This window comes from Procambarus clarkii, chromosome 71 (genome assembly GCF_040958095.1).
Source record: "Procambarus clarkii isolate CNS0578487 chromosome 71, FALCON_Pclarkii_2.0, whole genome shotgun sequence".
Lineage (NCBI taxonomy): Eukaryota > Metazoa > Arthropoda > Malacostraca > Decapoda > Cambaridae > Procambarus > Procambarus clarkii.
In genome coordinates this window covers 10049064-10067183 of record NC_091220.1, presented here as the reverse complement: position 1 = coordinate 10067183, position 18120 = coordinate 10049064, and the positions used below count along the sequence as shown (strand labels likewise).

Here is an 18120-nt window from a genome sequence, read left to right as displayed (position 1 = left end):
TTCGTACAACTGGTTAGAAATGTTAAAAAAGAGATAAGGAAAGCAAAAAGAAACTATGAAGTTCGCATAGCAGGGCAAGCAAAGACAAATCCTAAAGGGTTTTTTCAGTTATATCGTACTAAGACTAGGGAAAGGATAGGTCCATTAAAAACTGAGACAGGTCAAATAACAGATAGTGATGAAGAGATGAGTAGTATTTTTAATAAATATTTTGTATCTGTATTTACTAAAGAGGAACTTAACAATATGCCTTCAGCCGAACAAGTCTATGTGGGTGGGGACGAGGACAGGTTGACGAGTTTAGCAGTTACCAGGGAGGATGTTCTTAAACAAATAGTAAAACTCAAACCAAACAAATCCCCAGGGCCGGATGAAGTGTTTGCTAGGGTGCTTAAAGAATGCAAAGAGGAGCTTTGTGACCCACTGTCAACCATATTTAATAAATCAATAGAGTCAGGCAGAGTGCCAGAGTTTTGGAAAGTTGCTAATGTGATACCAGTTTTTAAGAAAGGAGATAGATCACTTGCGTCTAACTATCGACCAATTAGCCTAACGTCTATTGTGGGAAAGTTACTCGAATCTATAATAGCAAATAAAATTCGTCTTCATCTTGAAAAACATAAATTAATAATTGAGTCGCAACATGGTTTTATAAATGGCCGTTCATGTTTAACAAATTTGTTATCTTTTTATTCTAGCATTGTTGAGGCAGTTGATAGTGGTAAGGATTGCGATGTTGTATACCTTGACTTTAGCAAAGCTTTTGATACAGTGCCACATGAAAGACTGATTAAAAAAATAGAGTCTCATGGTATTGGGGGTGCTATATTAAGCTGGATTAGGGCATGGCTATACCAAAGGAAACAGAGAGTTAGTATAAATGGAATCAAGTCAGAGTGGGAAAATGTTGTAAGTGGAGTGCCTCAAGGCTCTGTCCTGGGACCTCTGTTGTTTATAATATATATAAATGATTTAGATTCAGGTTTGAGTAGCAACATTTGCAAATTTGCCGATGATACGAAAATCGGTAGGGAAATTAATTCGGAGGAGGACTCACTATCACTTCAAGTTGATCTAGATAGGGTTTTGAAATGGTCAAAGGATTGGCAGATGCAGTTTAATGCTGATAAATGTAAAGTTCTGAGGTTAGGTAATGATGATAGAGTTACAAGATACGAGCTAGATGGTGTTGTGATTGCGAAGTCGGATTGCGAAAGGGATCTGGGAGTTATGATTAGTAAGAATTTAAAACAAAAGGATCAATGCATAAATGTTCGTAATAAGGCAAATCGGACACTTGGATTTATTAATCGCAGCGTTAGTAACAAGACACCTGGTGTGGTTCTCAAGCTATATCTTGCTCTAGTTAGGCCTCATTTAGATTATGCAGTTCAGTTTTGGTCGCCATATTATAGAATGGATATAAATTCACTTGAACGTGTCCAGCGTAGGATGACTAAGTTAATTCCCCAAATTAGAAATCTTTCATATGAAGAAAGATTAACAAAGCTTAAGTTGCATTCACTGGAAAGGCGAAGAGTTAGGGGTGACATGATAGAGGTTTACAAGTGGATGAATGGACATAACCGGGGGGATATTAATAGGGTATTAAAAGTATCAACACAGGACAGAACACGAAACAATGGATATAAATTGGATAAGTTTAGATTTAGGAAAGACTTGGGTAAATACTGGTTCAGTAACAGGGTTGTTGATTTGTGGAACCAATTGCCGCGTAACATTGTGGAGGTGGGGTCCCTCGATTGTTTCAAGCACGGGTTGGACAAGTATATGAGTGGGATTGGGTGGTTATAGAATAGGAGCTGCCTCGTATGGGCCAATAGGCCTTCTGCAGTTACCTTTGTTCTTATGTTCTTATGTTCTTATGTCTGATATGAGAATGAAAGCGTACTGGAACAAGCATAGCACCCTGGGGGACTGAGGTCTTCACAGTTGATGGTGCGGATTTTACTTTGTTCTACTACCGGATTTACTAAGTAGATTTGTTATTACTCCCTTTGAGCTGTCATTGAAGTTTCTTTTAGCATATCCTTGCCTAACTCCTTGTTTGGATTAAGCCTATAGGATTACAGGTTAACTAGCCTGTAGTTAATCGTCAGTTTGTAGGATTATTCTGAAATGTACTCTTTATGACCGGGAGCCAGTCGGCCAAGCTAACAGCACACTGGACTTGTGATCCTGTGGTCCCGGGTTCGATCCCGGGCGCCAGCGAGAAACAATGGGCAGAGTTTCTTTCACCCTATGCCTCTGTTACCTAGCAGTACAATAGGTACCTGGGTGTTAGTCAGCTGTCACGGGCTGCAGCCTGGGGGTGGAGGCCTGGTAGAGGACCGGGCCTCGGGGACACTAAAGCCCCGAAATCATCTTAAGATAACCCATCTCAAGATAAGATCAGTATTTTCCTGTTAATTTCTTCAAATCAGCCTCCCCCCCCCCCTTTCATTTGCAATATCTCCTTTTCTCTCACTAGTTCCTTGATCTGTATCCCTTGTCTCTTATACACTGAATCAGTCTCTTATGGCTCAGCCAGTCAAGCTGGACAACTTTCTCATCCTGCTGAAAAATACTTCTTCTTAAATTACAAAACTCAGTTCTGAGACCTTTATTTACTTGTTCAAATTGAAGATCCTTTTCTTTCAAATTAACAAATCCTCAATTACTAAACTGCCAAGAAAACCTCCTTTCATTATTTCTTGGCCAGAAAGCCGTAGAAATATTCACCTTTGTTGGTGTGTTGTCCTTCTCTGTGGTGGTGGTCACCTTTGTTGGTGTGTTGTCCTTCTCTGTGGTGGTGGTCACCTTTGTTGGTGTGTTGTCCTTCTCTGTGGTGGTGGTCACCTTTGTTGGTGTGTTGTCCTTCTCTGTGGTGGTGGTCACCTTTGTTGGTGTGTTGTCCTTCTCTGTGGTGGTGGTCACCTTTGTTGGTGTGTTGTCCTTCTCTGTGGTGGTGGTCACCTTTGTTGGTGTGTTGTCCTTCTCTGTGGTGGTGGTCACCTTTGTTGGTGTGTTGTCCTTCTCTGTGGTGGTGGTCACCTTTGTTGGTGTGTTGTCCTTCTCTGTGGTGGTGGTCACCTTTGTTGGTGTGTTGTCCTTCTCTGTGGTGGTCACCTTTGTTGGTGTGTTGTCCTTCTCTGTGGTGGTCACCTTTGTTGGTGTGTTGTCCTTCTCTGTGGTGGTGGTCACCTTTGTTGGTGTGTTGTCCTTCTCTGTGGTGGTGGTCACCTTTGTTGGTGACAATGCTTCTATTTGGAAATAAGTTTACCTATCCAGATTTTTCACTCACTTTTGAAAAAAATTATTATTATTTATTTTTCAAATTTCCTATAACTTTGTGTTTCCTGAGACACCATTCATGGTCCTCAACCTGTCCTACAATACTTGGGCAACTGGATTTTCCTGAGTTTAGACAGGAGACAACTCTTTAGAGTGTCTCCTGCCTGCTGCAGTGTGTATGTGTCACGTATGTGATGTTCAAGCCAGTGCATTGTAACCTTGTATTGTTAGGTCAGTTGCGGCGACAATAAATAGAGAGTAGTAAACTATCTGGACAAATGTAGTACCTGTATACAGAAGTCTGCAGGTGAAGCTTGATGAGCACTGGAGAGAAAGTGGTTTGGTCAGCTGAGTGTTACAATACACGCTGATGAATGTCAATAGTGTTTGAAAATCTGCAGTATCTCTAGAGCGTCTGTCACTGAAAACTAATAGTCAGATTCGGACTGATGATGATCTGCTGTCAATGGCTTATATTACAAGCTTCTCCTCACTTTGCTAAACTGACCAACATGCCTGGTGATGCCTCAGCATCATCACTGATGTTCCGTGATATCTTTGCTATTCCCTAGTCGAGTGTCGAGTCAGCGGCATCACTAGTTGGTGTCACTCTGTAGGTTGCGTCATACACCAAATCTTGTTAAGTATATCTACACTTTTTTGCATGTGCTGTTTTCAGTTGATGTTTAGGGTGTTTCGAAGAGAAAGGTATCTTGGATGTGGGAGGTGTAAAACGAATGGTATGGAGTATATCACAGATAGAAGACCACTTGCAGACCCCTTAGCGTAGATCCACTCTGTCCGATGACCCGTGAGTTACTATCTCACACCAGTTAAGAGCCCTTGATATGTTGAGTGTTACCATCGGAGCATAAAACAAATATACATATTCACATATACAATCATTATTAATATAATGGTGAGCAATTGGATTGCTCACCATTATATCTCACTTGGGTTGCCCGGGAAAGTCAGGTCATGCTGTTGGCCCAGTAGTTGTATAGTAGCAACATGGGCATAATATACTGTAGAGAATATGCATGTACTCTACATCATAAAGGCCTATTGTTTACACTAAAGTGTTGCCACATTTTAAAACTATTTTTCAACACTTTTACTGTACCAAGTTTTTTCAATATTAGTTGCCTATGTCAGTGATTTGGGCCCCTTCAAAAAAAAAAAAAAAAAAAACTCCAGCATTGAATGTAATGAAACACCATTTTCTGGGTGAGTCCCAGAGGCTCCCCAGAGCTATACCGGGCTGATGTTTATGTATTAGACCGTGGCATCAGTCAATTCAATTGGAGTTCTAGCCTACCAGAGGACCATGAACCAGAACCTGGCCTCCTCAGAGGCACATGAGGAGCAATGGCCTATAGAAACCCACATGTAGTTGGAAGCATTCAATGTCTGTCATCTACTGGGTGAGGCACCCAGAAAGGTAGGCATCTTAAAAACTCCACCTGGTTAAAATTGCTACCAAAAACTGAACTATCAAGTAGAACTCCACAATCTGAAAACAAGCAAAACGTCACAACCGCACAACCGCTGCCGGGCCGCTGTCTGTGCAGCTTCCCTCTCCAGGGAGGGGAAGCCCCAGATCCCTCACGCTGGCCATCCAACCCCCGTTCAGAGACTGAATATCAAAACACCAAAACTGCTGACCAAAGGGAGGGAGGATAGCCAGGGAGCCTTCGGGACTCGCCCAGAAAACTACGTTTCATTACATTCAACGCTGGTTTTCTGTAGAGAGCCCCTCTGGCTCTCCAGAGCTACCTAATCACAGAAAAAGAAAAGAGGGACTTACCCGGGAGGCGCCCACCACTTGCATCTCAATGTGAATTCGAGACAACTGGCTGCAACCTGCGACCCAAAGCAACACATGCCTGACAAGGGCCAGGACCCTGTTTGACCTTCAAAATCCTCACTCCCGAATGTCAGCCCAGAACATATTACCAAAAACGGCAGCTAAAGCAGCAAATTTGCGAACATCATAGGCATGAGGATAAACTGCAGGTTGGCTGGACCGAATAATCCTGCAGACGATCTGAGATCTGAGATGATTTCAGGGCTTAACGTCCCCGCGGCCTGGTCCTCGACCAGGCCTTCTGAAAGGAAGGTTTAAGCCGAATGGAAGGCAACGAAAGCGGTAATGCTGCTGCCCCACAACAAAACCGAGCCAGTCTTTGAACCCCGGATGAATCAAGATATGCCAATGTGTGTCCCAGAGGTCCAGGGACACCATCCAAGCACCCGACTCCAAAAGCAGCCGGACCTGAGACAGAGTTGTCATCCGAAAGGAGGGGCAAGAAACCAAGGGGGTTCAGACAAGACAAGTCCGGAATGAACCTCAGATCCCCACTATCCCGTTTCGAAACTGGAAACAAGCAGGAAACCCACCTGAGGGACGGCGTCGTTTCGACCACGCCCAAGTGCACCACACAGTCAGAGTAGTAGACAAATGGAATGCATTAACCCCCTAACTGCGTTGCCTCCAAATGTGACACCCCCGCAGTGCGCAGGATATAAATTCTCTGGAAAAAATTCTTTTTTCTTTTTAAAGTGTCAAAAACCCTTCCCTGAGTATGGGTATGTAAAAAAAAATTAGAAATTGTACTTACTTTGGGTGCTATGGGGTCCGGAAGTTGGGGCGTGACGTCATCATTCCCCGTGCGCCCGTGGTGTAAGCTCTCAGAGGCGGTGGGGCGCTCGGGGCGGGGCGCGCGAGTTGCCGCGAATATATTTTTGTTCATTTATTGCGCACATTTCCCAATACATTTTCATTGTTTTTATGTGCCAATCCAATGTATAATGAACACGTACATTATAATATCGCAGTACAACATCCGTACTGTCCGTAGACACTGTGTTACGTGCATCACAAACAACTTCACTTATCCTGCACAATTTCCAATGTATCATGCCAAATAAATTTATATTTACACTTTATATACACACTGTACAGTATCACACACTATATACACACACCATAAACACACTCAGTACTCCGCGAGTGTGTGATATGCTGAGAAACAGCCAACGGGGCAGAGTGGCACCTTGCACTCCACGCACCAGGTGCTGATACATCTTCGTTTCTGTTCTCTGCGGGTAGTGTTCCTGCATACTATACACGCACGTTTACCCTTCTCCCGTGATGCTGTGCCTGGCATATACTCGAGCATATGTACTCCGAAGTTCTCATTACCCCTCAATCTGTCTGGAGCTGCATGTGGCATTGTTGCTTGCACTCCGCGCGGTACAACAGAACCCTCCTTGCCATACTTTACTAGCAGCTGTGACACAACACCAGCACTGAATGTACGTATAGACGGTCTCCTGCCAGATTTTACTAAGTACATATTGAAGCAGTTGAGCACTGCAACATCCATCAGGTGGAAGAAGAACTTTTTAGTCCACTTCACAGACTTGCGCACGCACTCCACTCCACCAAGCATCATGTCACACTTATCGACGAGGCGCATGTTCACGTTATAGTCTATGACACAGTCTGGCTTATACACGGTGTTGCGTGTCTGAAAGTGGACTTTCCCACTGTCCAACATGGCACCGGTGTGAATCGTACTCAGCATATTCACCTCGCGTCTGTCCTTCCACCGCACTGACAGCGTATTGTCACACTTGCGCAGCTGGCACTCGCCCACGGCTATAGCTATACCGAACACTGGCATTTCCTTCCTATGGCTCTTCACAGTGCCACATACGCCGGTGTTGTGGGCAAGGAGGTATCTGGTCAATAAGGGGCTGGTGTAATAGTTGTCGGTGTACAGTACATGCCCCTTGTTCAGCAACGGTTCCATCAGGGTTTTTACAACACTGCCAGAGAACCCGTGTTCATCTTGAGCCGGTATGTCGACGTCTGTACCAGAATATAATATCATGTCCATGACAATACCAGTCTCACAGTCGCATAGCACAAAAAACTTCAGTCCAAATCGGTGCCGCTTTGATGGAATGTACTGTTTGAATGCCAGTCGCCCCTTGAACAGTACAAGCGACTCGTCAATAACCACATTCTGTCCAGGTACAAAATAATCCCTGAACTTCCCTCTCATGTCACTGAACATCTTCCGTACTTTCCACAGTCTGTCGTGTCTGTCCTCATTTGCATTATTCTCGAAATGCAGGCACCTGAGAATCAAGAGATACCTATCACGCGACATGTACCGGTTGAACACAGGCGATGGAACAAGGCTGTCTTTGCTCCAATATTCCTGGATGACAGCTTTCTCAGAGTGCTTCATCATCATGGTGAGTGCCAGAAACACGTACATTTCGTCGATTGTCGTGTCCTTCCATCGTGTGAGCCGTGAGGCAGGTAAAATGCCTTCGTCTATGAGGCTGTGAGCGAACCTGTTTGTCTCAGTCACAAGATGCGCCATGAATACATTGTCAAAATATGCCTGAAAATATTCCATGTCTGCCATATCATCACCAGTATATGGGAATAATGGTGTAACACCAAAATCGCTATCATCAAATGTTGGTATTTGAGGGGCAAATGTGGTGCAATCCTCCCACACAAGTACACCAGGGGGTTTGGTGTTGGCGCCAACACCACGGCCAACACCACCACGAGCACCAAAACTACGGCTACGTCGTCCGCTGCTTCTGCTGGAGCTGCGTGAGGGTATGCTAGGCGCTGAGGCAGATTTACGTACTGTAGACCTACCACGAATAAATGATGTTGAGGGGCCACTGTCGTTGTCCACATGCTGTGAGGCACGCTGCCGCCTGCCGCGGCGTGTTGCTGAGGTAGCAAAACCCCGCCTGGTAACACCACCACTACTCGTACTCGGGTCGTCCACACTACTCGTATCGGAGCCAATGTCACTGAAGCCCGAGAAAGATTCGTCACATGTACTATCACTGAATAAACTACTAGCGTCTGGGGACATACATGATGGTGGTGATGATAACGGTGTTGACCCAGGGCGGCGAGGCAGGCCGGGCGAGGCACGAGTACCCCACACACTCGCCACATCTTCCAATTCTGTCTCTTCCTCACTCGTATCAGATCTCTGAGTTAGGTCTTTATCTGGATCATAGTCCAGGTCATCATCCAGAGCACCGTCATCATACAAAATATCGCATATTTCCTCCTCAGAGAGTCGTTTTCCATGACCGCGGGTCACCGTGGAGCGGGAGCTCGTAGAGGATGCGTCAGACATGGTTGCTGCCGTGAAACTGGGGCTCCCCACGGCCGCAGGGCATGCTGGGATTTTTTTTTAAGATGGCGGACGATCACTGGGGCCCCCACCCACCCATACCATACCCGCGTCACCGCGCGCCAGTTTTGAATGGAACGTGAAAAATCAAAATACCTGGAGGCGCGTTGCGCAAACCAGACGCGAGCCTGCAGGCGCGTTGCGCAGTTTAAGGGTTAAGAAGTGAGGTGGTGGAGGCAGACTCCATACACAGTTTCAAGTGCAGATATGATAGAGCCCAATAGCCTCAGGAATCTGTACATCAGTTGATTGACAGTTGAGAGGCGGGACCAAAGAGACAAAGCTCGCAAGCACAACTAGGCGAGTACTCCAGGATGACCTGACAAGAGTGCAGGGAAACAGGCCTGTCCTGCCAGCCCCGAACCCCCCGAAGGAGGAGCCACCTAACACCACTGCAGGTTGAAGGAAACAACCCAAAATGCCCACGAATCGTGGGACCAGGTGAGAGCAAACGGTGCGAGCCTCCACAACATCGCCCCATCAACAGGGCATATCGCAAAAATGCTGACGACTCTTATGAGAGCTCGACCGACGCCTAGAGTGTGCACTGCACCAACCAGATGTCGATAGCTCTGCAGGAGGGGCCGGCCCCAAATCTGGCACCACTGGCTTATGACGATCGAAGGAACCCCGAGCTCAGGCATGACCCTTCTGAGCAGGACCCCAATGCCCCCCCCACCCCCCCGAAGTACCAACAAGTCTGACATAGGCTGGCAACTAGATGAAACTGCCTGCAGAAAATGCACCACCGCAAACTCTGCAAACAGCAACAGAAAAAAAAGGGACGAAAATCTAAGAGCCAGGGCCCAAGCAGATTCCAACGAGTGGATGAGCACCGCCTGTCGGGATGCAAGGTGAGAAGCAAAAAACAGACACAGCCTCCCTCAGAATCGGCGCAAACAACTTCAACAAGACAGCCAACACTAAGCCGTCGAGGCAAACGCACTGAACATTGGCTCGGAACACAGCTCCTCCACATCCTCCTCGAGCCAGTCCGAAGACAGCTCCAGTAGGTAAAAGTAGCTCCAGTAGCAAGACCGAAGCCAAATGACCACAGGCGCGCAAATTTTCAGCAACCAGACGCCATAAGGGAGGGAACCTGCACGTGTAGCTGCATCTGGCCGACATCATGAGGAAGCACAGGGGCGAACAAGCATGCAATGAAGTGCTCTAACCACCCCCCCCCCCTCCGTAATCCTGAACGACCATAGTCAACTCCCATCTCTCAACTGCGCGGGTCCGTCAGATTGCATGCCATGCCCCCAATGAAAAGAAAGGGCAGTATGCCAGCCAGGAAGACTCCAGCACCTCGTAACGCACCCAGTAGGGAAAAGAGAAGCCAAACTTAAAAGGAGGAGGATTCATTATCGAGGCATAATCCGGGTCATGCAGGAGGTAAGTCGCAAGGGCCTCCCACTCCTCCCGAGGCAGAATGTGGGAAGCTGAAAAACTGAAAACCCCAGAAGGAAGGAACCGAGAAACCCAAGGGAACCTGGAACTGAACCCCATCTCAGACTCGTATAGGGGGGGGGGGGTAGGAAAAACCCTCCTCCTATAACAACAAGCCCTGTGTAGAGGGTACCAACACCCAAGCAGGGGTCAAACAGGGCCCAAGCCCCCCCCCCCCAAGTCAACTCCTCCCCAGTCCCAGGATCCTCTATGTCAGGACCCGTGGTAGAGCCATCCTCTAAACCCTCTGCCTCTGAAGAAAAGGCAGAGTCCACCGGAAAAGCAGGGAAGAAAGGGGGGGTCTACTAGTGCGACCCGAAAGCCTTGGCAGGAGGAACAGGCTCGAATGCCTTCGCCGCTGATCCAGAACGGGCAGTCCCCGAAGCCATCCGAATTTCATCACCAAGAAAGTCCTGCCCTAACTATGAAACCCTCAGATGTTTGGGAGCCGGCAGCAGGGGCAGGAGGGGGAAGGGGGAGGCAGGATGAACTACAACAGGGAAAAGACAAGGGGGCGCGGCTGCCTGCATCCAAATATCAGTATCAGAGGATTGAGTGAACTGAAGCACAAGCAAGGAACACCACTCGCTGGACTCCAGGTCAAAGGTGTCATCGACCAAACAGGCTGCATGGTGAAGACAAAAATGGTGAATGTCACCCTGAGACAAGAGACAGAGCAACCTTCAAACTCTCACGAAACGAGGCGAGACTTGGAGGACGCATCCATTGGACCAACGAGCCCCAATGGAGGTTTCCAGGACCCTTAGGCTGACTGCAAGGGGAAGCCCACTCAAGGTACTGCTAACCGGTTATCCCAGAACTACCAAACAGACAAACAAAAAGCTGAACCCCTGCAATGTGTGCAATGAAGGGGACCTAGCCACCAAAAAGAACACACGTGGTCCTACAGCCACACCAGGCAGACCCCCCACCAGGCAAAACAAAACAAAAGCAAAGAAACACCCCACAAAAGCACAACATCTGCAGAAGGAACAGAACCGGCCGCTATGCGTAATATAAGACAGCTGCACAGTACCTTGTGCCCCCAGCCAGTGATGATACTACCTCCTACCCAAGGCCAAACAGAGGTAGGAAAAACCCCAGTTGACCCCAAGGGCGGGGCAATCACCGAGCAGCAAAAGAATCCTGCAGAAGTAGTTCCCGAACAGTTTGTGGAAGGTAACCCACAAACTGCAAGGGCAGAATTACAGGGCACCTATAGGAGGTAACCCTAGGCACATGGTTATAGGGAAGTACTGGGGAGGCCCCGGTACTTCTTGAATTACTCCTGGCTCACATACCACCACAGCACACCACCACAAGGCACAGCACTGCTCAAGGACTGGAGCCAGAGTCGATAGACCGCCACTCAATACAACAGCCTCAGAACTGAGGTTGGGAAGCTGTTGCAGGAGTTCTGGGGCTCTCCCCCCCTTCCCCTTCCCAGGGAGGGGGGGAGCTGCATAGACAGCGACACAGCAGCTGTGGTCATGTCATGCCTGTTTGCTTGTTTTCTGATGGGAAAGTTCTGCCTGCTCGTTCGGCTTTCGGTTTGCAATTTTCACCAGCTGTAGTTTGTTTTGGGATTTCTTCCTTTCTGGATGCCTGACCTGATAGATGGCAGACAAACTGCTGCCAACTACATGGGGGGTGTCTATAGATCATTGCTCCTCGCGCCTCTCTGAGGAGGCCAGCTTTTGGCTGGTGGTCCCCGGTAGGCTAAGAACACCATCGATTGACTGTTGCCACGGTCTAATATATACACACATCAGCCCAGTATAGCTCCGGGGCTCTCCACAGAAAAAGAGGTGGACTTAGAAACGGCACTTACCAAGCTGAATGTTCCTGATAATCAGTGAAGTTTGGGTGCCTCTCTTCACAAGCCGTTCAAAGTACACACCAGAAAATCCACTAGAAATGCACGATACAAAAACCGCAAAAATTCCTAGAAGGCGAGATACTTCTATGTTGGGGTGAGCTTCATTGTGCATGTCAGGTGGAGGAAAACCTGCACCATCTTCAGGTCCTCCAAGAAACAGTGAATCTGCTCCCTCCAACACTTCTACTGCAGGTACAGTAATAATCTTGCCACTGCTCACTCCACCATTACTGCCCTCAACCTTGAAAAAAAAAAATTATAAGTAATGAAATGCCAGTTTCTGAGTGAGCCCTGGAGGCAATGAGTATTATTCTGTATAAAATGTATTTTTCATTTTAATATTCTGGGGTGTGTGGAGTGGATTAATTCAATTTACATTATTTCTTACGGAAAAATTCATTTCGGTTTTCGAATTTTCAGTGCATGAACCGTCTCTTGGAACGAATTAAATTCGTAAACGGAGAAGTCTCTATATTACCAAACACAGCCGACAGAGTCACAAACTTCCTAACCTTATGAGCACGAGGGTAGACCGCAGGCTGGCTAGACGTAATGACACTGCGGACAATCTGAGACACATGAGCCCTGGAAAAAGGAACTAGGGGAACCGTATCAACCCGGAGTGCATCCACCAACACAGAACCAGTGGCCCACAGGTGGCGGTGCAAAGCATCCACCGGATAACATATGATGCACCCCCGGCCGAACCAACCAAGCATCCACAACGGACCTGTCCAGAAGCCAGCCATCTCATTCTTCACCAGAAAAGAAGCCGGCTGCAAACAAACAAAATCCCCAGGACCAAATGAGCAAAACTCCCAACACCAGAGAAGAGCATGAAGCTCCCCCCCACCCAACCCCCAGAGACCAAGGCCAACAAAATCAACATCTTCCAAAAACAATCACAAACTGAAGAGGCCACCACAGAGAAGAAAGAAAGGAAAGAATCTGGTCCAAAGACCAAGACAGCTCAAGCTCAGGTGGTGCATGAACAGGCTAGAGGTGGAAAAATGCATGAGAAAGCTTACAGAAAAGGGGCAGAAGTGACATCCATTCTGAATGCAAGATGCAGTGGCTCCGCCAACGCTGCACAATAAGCAACAATATTTGGTATGAGATACCGATCCAGGAAAAGCAAAGAGAAAAAGGACAAAACAACCTTGTCCGACACCGACAAAACTCAACGAAGAAAAAGAAAATGGTGGAAAGCCTGCCAAGAAACCTTGTACTGTCGCTGAGAAAAAGACTGCAAATGGAACACCATCAAAGATGCCACCTGATTACCATACAAATGACAATATACATGCACATCAAAGCCCAGACGCGTAAGAGCAGAGATGATTGAACCAACGAGGTACCTCACCAGCTCCTCCTGAAAAAGATGGAGCCGCGGAAAATTGCCCAGATTCGGACACCCCGCAAGCAGCGCCTGAAACCAAGGCTGAGCAGGCCACTATGGGGCCAGGACTATCACACTACCCCGGAAGAATTCCAGCAGAGCCAGAAAACGGAGCAACAGCTGGACTGGGGGGGGGGGAATATTATAGGAACCCCAACCTTGACAAGTCCTGCCTGAAAGCGTACACAGTACTGCGAGGGCCTCGCAATTGGGGAACGGCATCACATACCCTAGAATGATGCAGAGACCTCACCGACACGAAGTGATCCACCTCTGGGCACCCGTACATCTGGCAAAGCCAAAGGAAGGAAACTGCACTGACAGTCCACTACGTGGAAAGGAAACTAGAGAGAGATAGACTGTCCGCCAGGACGTTGGACATTCCCTGAATGTAAACAGAGTGAAGAGTTAAACCCCAAGAACTCAGCAAGAGTGTTCCAGCGACCAGCCCCAAAGAGCCAAGGACCGAAGCGACCCCCTTCCCCCTGGCTGAGACAATAAACCACGGGGGAGAGCAATTCAAATGGAACCGGATCACCAAGCCCCGAGGACTCCGAACCCACCACAGCCCCAGCAACACTGCCATAAACTCCTGCACCATGCTGTGAGCCCAACTCATGGCCACTGCCAATGCCCCTGGTCAGACTGGTGAGCACTGGTCACAAAGCCCCAACAACAGACGTGGCATCCACGTAAACATCAAGTGTGGGAGAAGGATGATCGTCACCCTGAGGCAGGGGCAACGAGCAACCCTTAAATTTGCACAAAGCAAGAGTGAACTCTTAAGAAGTATTGATAATATGATTGAGCCTACTGAGGTTTTCCAGGGCTTGCAGGGTAAATGAGCCCTACAGGAAGCTCAGGTACTGGGCCAGCTATCCAGTAATCCCCGTCGATGCAGTAAACAGACCACAAGAAGCAGCCGTGAAACCTCGGGGGCAACAAACAAGGACCACCGCCACACCCTAGACTAAGCCTAATGATAACCAATGCAGACCCCCCCCCTCTCTGTTTTCTCCTGCAAAAAGAGGAGAAAATGGTGGTAATAGGAAGACAAAAATCCTTGAAACCTTGCAACAGCAATTCACCAATCAGAGAAACTCTGGCTTGCAGAATGAGAATGTATAGCAGGCTGCACCAACCACAGTGCGCTCCACTAGTTGAAAATCATACCCCTACTTGGGGCAGGTCGGAAAGCTTCATGTCCCCTGACACACGCCCAAGGGCAAAGAAAACCACAAAGAGGGAAGTCTACAAACACAAGAATGAATCTCGAACACCCCAAGTTAGAGAACCGTGAAAGGCAAGGGCAGTACTTATGGAGCACCTAGGGAAGGTGTACACAGGCGGGTGCAGCTCCAGTACATTCGAACATCTGGGCAATGCACACCACAAGTGCAGGAACAGCATCACAAGGCAAAAGCCCAGAACAGGCAACCGTGGCCAGAGGTGACATCCAACAGCCAAGCACATCAGATACATCCAACAGCCAAGCACATCAGATACATCCAACAGCCAAGCACATCAGATACATCCAACAGCCAAGCACATCAGATACATCCAACAGCCAAGCACATCAGATACATCCAACAGCCAAGCACATCAGATACATCCAACAGCCAAGCACATCAGATACATCCAACAGTCAAGCACATCAGATACATCCAACAGCCAAGCACATCAGATACATCCAACAGTCAAGCACATCAGATACATCCAACAGCCAAGCACATCAGATAAGAACTGAAGAGTGGGTAGGGCTAACAAGCTGGGGGCTAGTTAAATGAAGTGTTGCTTGTTTTTCTTCTTTCTGGGAGAGTTCTTTCGCTCTTTTGAGGATGTAGGTTGCATTTTCAACCAGACAGGGGTCTGTTTTGTTTCGCCTACCTTTTTGGGTGCCTTCCCTGGTCGATGGCAAATATGACACACTTTAAGTGTAAAGTGTTCATAGGCCATTGCTCCTTGCGCCTCTCTGAGGGTCCCAGGTTCTGGCTTGTGGTCTCCGGTAGGCATAAGAACTCTGTGACCGATGACCCAAAATAATATAGCCCTATATCAGTTTGGATAGCTTCAGGGAGCCAACAGGGCTCCCCACAGAAAAGAAATAAAACTGCACTGAATATGAATACAGTATAGTAAACATTAAATACATTTAAAGAAATAATAGGCAACCATTTAACTATTTACAAGGTATTATTATAAAATAAGGCTTATAAATCCATTTCAGTTCTCATCTTTCAACAATGACACTCCTTGCCTTAAAAAAATTCCAACCTCATTGAACCCTTAAATGGCGCATAGCTATATACCATTTGTCACCCACAAGCGCATACCAAAAAAAAAAATTATTTTTTCTTCCTAACCTGTTAATTTGTGTTCACTGATTACGGGAAAAATAATAAAAAAATCGTAAGTAGCATATATTGCCCGCTATATTGTGTTACATTCAGTGTAATCAAGTGTAATTTCATAGTGTAATTACATTACACTTACAGTTAGGTAATTACATTACACTTAGGTAATTACACACACACACACACACACACACACACACACACACATACATACATACATACATACATACATACATACATACATTACATACATACATACATACTGTACATACATTACATATACTGTACATACATACTGTACATACATTACATATACTGTACATACATACTGTACATACATTACATATACTGTACATACATACTGTACATACATTACATATACTGTACATACATACATACATACATACATTACATATATTGTACATACATACTGTACATACATTACATATACTGTACATACATACTGTACATACATTACATATACTGTACATACATACTGTACATACATTACATATACTGTACATACATACTGTACATACATTACATATACAGTACTGTACATACATACTGTACATACATTACATATACTGTACATACACACTGTACATACATTACATATACTGTACATACATACTGTACATACATTACATATACTGTACATACATACATACATTACATATACAGTACTGTACATACATACTGTACATACATTACATATACTGTACATACATACTGTACATACATTACATATACTGTACATACATACATACATACATCATTAAATTTATCACATGTGGCCATTCTAATCTGGCAGTCAAAGCAACCAAAACATTAAATGAATGGAAGAGCTTTATCATCATGGAGAGTGTGAACAGCTGATGACCAGTGCTAAATACAGTACATCAAGTAAATACAGTACAATACAGTATCTTGCATAAGAATAGATAAAGTTAATTTAGACAATTATATATGAGTATATCGAATAATGGGGGAGCATAAAATACCTGAACGAGGGAAACACCCAGCATGAGCAGACAGAGAGAGAACCAGTGGATCGGCGCAAGACGTTTGCCGAGCATCACCCAGGAGAAAATGGCTGTAGTCAAGATCTTTAACTGGTAGGTAACCTGAGGAGAATGTGACTTTTACACAATATTAATCATGTAAATAACACTATGAATACTGCATTTTATAATAGAAAATCTCACTACCAACATTCCTCTATATTGTAAAACTTAAATATGTAAAGTAAAACTATAGCTTTCTAACCTGATATGTGGCAGCATCAAGATTGGAGAGAGCAACGAAAAGCAAGTTGTTTTGAACAACATACAAGAATGCTGGAATGACTAGTTTCAGTGTCTCCCACACATTGATAATTACATCTTCATACAGCCGATTCAAAGTTTTTTGTATTTCCTTACCTGTAAAAACAATAAATTTCAGTGTTAAGACATAAAATAATGTTTTAAATGCTGTATGTCTTGTAAACATAATATAAACACACCCAGTAAGTCTAATATCTCTTGGGTTCTAATATCTCTTGAGTGGCTTGGGTTCAATTTTGAATCAACCTTGATAATGTGGATTCAGAGTTCCTTTTGCATATTGTGACCATTAGGCAGTTGGTAAAGTTAGAAATTGTAAAAATGTAGCTTCAAGTATAGTGAAACCTTCAAACTCCAGACTTAAACATTTTTGAGCCATTCTAGATTAGGGTGAATTTCAGATATTGATAAATTTAGTGTATTTATAAATTTACAACACATTTTTTGCAGATATTTACACAGTATTATATCTATTATATATTATGGTCTGACGCCTAAAAGCATTTCGCAAGGACTTCTCACATTTTCAAAGACAGAGTTTTACACACATCATTTCATGCTTATTCTTTGGGTGAGGTGATATGACACAAATGTTTTTGTGTGAGGTGACAAAAGACAGAACACGAATCAATGGGTATATTGCATATTTGCTGCTTCTTGCTGCTTCTATGTTGGTTGGGGTCTTGAAGTGGGTAGAATATAGTTATGTGTTAATTGACTGTTGATTGCTGGTGTTGACTTTTTGATGTGTAGGGCCTCGCTGATGTCAAGTCTCCTGCTATCGCTGTATCTATCGACGAGTTCTGTGTTGCTTTTTAAGATTTCTCTGGCGATGGTCTGGTTGTGTGAGGAGATTATATGTTCCTTGATGGAGCCCTGTTGTTTGTGCATTGTTAATCGCCTAGAAAGAGATGATGTTGTCTTGCCTATATACTAAGATCTTTGGGGCTGACAGTCCCCAAGTGGGCATGTGAAAGCATAGACGATGACATTTTCGAGGCATTCTGTTTGGTGTTTGGAGAGTTCTTCATGAGTAGGTTGGTCTCTTTCTTGTTTTTGTAGTAAATTGTCAATTGAATCTTCTGATTTTTGTCTGTCTATTAATATGAATGTTTGATAACATTCATATTAATAATAACTTTCAGGACACTTTCCTCCGTTTTATGAGTCG

The 18120-nt window shown here is 45.4% G+C and overlaps 1 protein-coding gene across 1 annotated transcript in view; it reads right to left on the bottom strand.

The window, feature by feature from the left end:
* LOC123745511 (UDP-N-acetylglucosamine transporter) overlaps positions 1-18120 on the bottom strand; it is a 105804-nt gene that overhangs the window by 62098 nt on the left and 25586 nt on the right. The window contains exons 3-5 of the mRNA XM_069311961.1: positions 16891-17045; positions 16626-16748; positions 11821-12109 (exon numbers count right to left, since the gene is read on the bottom strand). Of these exons, the coding sequence (XP_069168062.1) occupies positions 11821-12109; positions 16626-16748; positions 16891-17045 (567 nt within the window). The remainder of the gene's footprint in view (positions 1-11820; positions 12110-16625; positions 16749-16890; positions 17046-18120) is intronic.